Here is a 3452-nt window from a genome sequence, read left to right as displayed (position 1 = left end):
AGAAGAAGAAGAAGAAGAAGAAGAAGAAGAAGAAAAGAAAGAAAGAAAGAAAGAAAGAAAGAAAGAAAGAAAGAAAGAAAGAAAGAAAGAAAGAAGCAAAGCAAAGCAAAGCAAAGCAAAGCAAAGCAAAGGAACGGAACGGAACGGAAAGGAAAGGAAAGGAAAGGAAAGGAAAGGAAAGGAAAGGAAAGGAAAGGAAAGGAAAGGAAAGGAAAGGAAAGGAAAGGAAAGAGGAACAACAACAACAACAAGAACAACAAACCCCAAAGGCCAACCAACCTTAACGATAAGGAAAATGATTTAATAAACTGAATAGAATATATAACAGGTTGACTCCATAGGTCACAGCTCAATGATTCATTGTTTTTCACACTGCACAGTCTCCGTCCTTTTCTTGCCAAGGATCAACCCTGGCAGCTCCCTGCAGCCTCTCTGCCCTCTGTTGGCAACTCATCATACTGCAGATAGCAGGACCAGGACCAGGGCCAGACACCAGGAAAATAAAACTCCCAGATTAGGTGAAACACAGCTCCCAAACAGAAATAACTCCTGTTCCTACATCCCCCAGGAACCCAGACAGCTTCCCTGCAACACAGTCAGGGCTGTCCCTCTGTCCTTCAGACACCGTCTTCCCCTGGACTTCTCCTTTGGACAAATCTGTGGAGAGCTGTGGCCAACTTATAGCCAGCACATGGTCAGCCATGGAGCCCAGGAGAGGGGAGATGTATGGGGGTAATTCTTTAGTGTTAGTGAAAACAATCTAGATACCAAGAATACATTTTTCACTCCAAAGAAGCTCCTCTAATGGGGGCTGGAGAGATGGCTCAGTGGTTAAGAGCACTGACTGCTGGTCTAGAGGTCCTGTGTTCAATTCCCAACAACAACATGGTGGCTCACAATCATCTGTAATGGGATCTGATGCCCTCTTCGGGTGTATCTGAAGATTGCTACAGTGTACTTTTATAAATAAAATAAATACTTAATAAAAATATCCTTTAAAAGAAAGAAAGAAAGAAAGAAATCCATAAATATTAAAAAAAAAAAAAAGAGCTTTTCTATCCATACCATGGAACCCGAAGTGTCTTGGCCATGCACCCCATCGCTGCAGGTCAGACCAGGCCCTGGCTATGTGGACAGGAGGGAAGACAGGAGAAAGGAACTATACAGCACCTGGACTTTCCTCTGGTCGGTGGCCATAGTGCCATCTGTCACCAGGCCAGAGTTCAGCACCTGCTCCAGGACGCTCGTCAGCTTCTCAGCATCATGTCCTGCACTGGAGCCTGAGGTCTCAACCAGGACATAGAATGGACTCTCTGAAAGGAAGCAGGAGAGGCACTGTGAGCCACAGTCCCGCCTGCCAGCATCCATAGTTAGAACCACTTTCCTCCCGGTCATGGGACTAAGACAGCTCTTCCCTGGTGATTGAGGTGACATAAAGAACAGGAACTTTCAGGTTCACTAAATTTCACATGGGTTAAATATAAGTTTTCTGCTGGCAGAGAAATAGACAAAAAGGTGACTCTCTGTAGGAAGCCCCACCCTGCTCACTTAGCCCCATGCCTGGGTCCAGTTCCATACCTCCCAACAGCCTGATTCGGAAGGGCTGGCACAGCAAGGCAGCTGTGGGCTCTAAGAGATGGCTTATCTATTCTTACAGACTCCAGAATCCCAGGGAAAGGACACTGGGTGGATGATCACCTCAGACATGGCTATTACATGCTAAAGACAGCAATTTCTATCACAAGAACTGACTGTTTAAACATTCTAAAAGTTAAAAGTGTATTACTAACTCACCGAGGGGCACTGTCCCATCCCTTAACACAACATTAAGGCTTCTTCCAGAACAATCATACAAGTTCATCCTACCACAGACTGAATGCAAGTGTTAAAGACAGCAAGGCTTTCCTATACACAATGACCCACGGCCACACAGTGCTCCTTGCCCACCCATCCTCCTAAGACATTCCACTGCCCCTACCTCTGAGTCAGCCAACATATCCCACAGTGTTGAAGCAGCAAGGCAATGTAGCCAAACAGGACAGAGGTAATACCTTGTACTGGGTTGGTTAGCCGGAGGTGCTGTCCAACCAACTGCATGCATTCAGTATCCATGAACTCAAACGCAGACAGGATCTCACCCAGCATCCCCCTGCAGGTGCGGAAGGTCTGCAGAACCTCAGCAAACCCAGGGCAGCCTGCGATGGGACACAGGGCATCAGACACCTCAGGATGAAGGACATCAGAACCCAGGGCCTCACCCACCACCTAGTCAGGCCCCCCCTTCTCAGCAGCAACACCAACCCAACTCACATGGACAAGTGGAGTGACTGTGACTGGCTTGGTGCTCCAGGCAACAACACTCTACAGATCAGCCCACAAGTACATTTCAAGGTCTCTAGATCTGAAACTATGCCTACGAGCTTTCATGGGGCACTCAGAATGGCAAAGGGAATTGGGGGTGGAGTGCAGAACAAGAGCTGTCAGAGATGGGTCATTCCTCTCTCCCGTCTGCAGTAAGGTCTAACTTGATCTCAGAAATTCATCAAACACTCATCTATGGACACCTGAGATCCTTGTAGTGCTATAGGGCTTGGGAGACACAGCATAGCCCCAGGGTAGCTGCCCCCTCAAGTAAGGATGCAGAAAGAAATCGAGGGAATGTGTCCATGGGCAGGTGATCCAGAAACCCTGTGGTAGGAGAGGATGTTCCTGGACTTTAGAAGAAGATCCAGGACTACCTAGCAATAGCAACACAAACCCCTCCAAGAAAAAAAAAAAACAAAAAACAAAAAAACAAAAACAAAAAACGCCCTTACCCTAGGATTCTAGGAACCAAACAAATAATTCAAAACAAGGCTCCGTATACAACCCAAGGTAGCTCAGAACACTCAGGCATGACACTATGAGAAGCCAGGTCCTTTGCTATGAGAAATGCTCCTTGCTGCATTTATAGGGATTGAGAGACTGAGAAATGTCTGGTGCAGACAGATGAAGAGTTAAAAAAAAAAAACAATGTTTAGGACAGAGTACGTGGGGCTGGAGAAATGGATGTCTTTTTAACGTGCTGGCTCCAAGCATAAGGACCTGGGTCTGATCCTCAGCACCCACTTGAAGAGCCAAGCATGGAGGCTGGAGAGATGGCTCAGAGGTTAGCACATGGGCTGCTCTTCCAGAGCACCTGGGTTCCAGTCCCAGCATCCACATGGTGGCTCCTAACTACCTGTAACCATAGGCCCAGGAAATCTGACTCCTTCTAGGCTCCACAGGCATTGCATACACATGGTGTATAGACATACATACAGGTAAAACTACATACAAACAAAAGAAGAAGAAGCAGGAGGAGGAGAGGAGGAGGAGGAAGAGGGAAAAAAGGAAGAGGAAGAGAAGAAAGGAAAGAAAGGAAAGGAAAGAAAAAAGAAAAGGGAAGAAGAGAGGAGGGGAGGGGAGGGGAG

At 46.9% G+C, this 3452-nt stretch overlaps 1 protein-coding gene across 4 annotated transcripts in view; it reads right to left on the bottom strand.

Annotated features, from left to right (window-relative positions):
- D2hgdh (D-2-hydroxyglutarate dehydrogenase) overlaps positions 1–3452 on the bottom strand; it is a 22433-nt gene that overhangs the window by 8319 nt on the left and 10662 nt on the right. For all 4 annotated transcript variants that reach the window (XM_021168980.2, XM_021168973.2, XM_029479329.1 and 1 more), the window contains exons 7-8: positions 2052–2195; positions 1171–1313 (exon numbers count right to left, since the gene is read on the bottom strand). In XM_021168980.2, the coding sequence (XP_021024639.1) occupies positions 1171–1313; positions 2052–2195 (287 nt within the window). The remainder of the gene's footprint in view (positions 1–1170; positions 1314–2051; positions 2196–3452) is intronic.

Source organism: Mus caroli, chromosome 1, assembly GCF_900094665.2.
Source record: "Mus caroli chromosome 1, CAROLI_EIJ_v1.1, whole genome shotgun sequence".
Taxonomy (NCBI): domain Eukaryota; kingdom Metazoa; phylum Chordata; class Mammalia; order Rodentia; family Muridae; genus Mus; species Mus caroli.
This window is presented reverse-complemented; position numbering and strand designations above follow the sequence as displayed.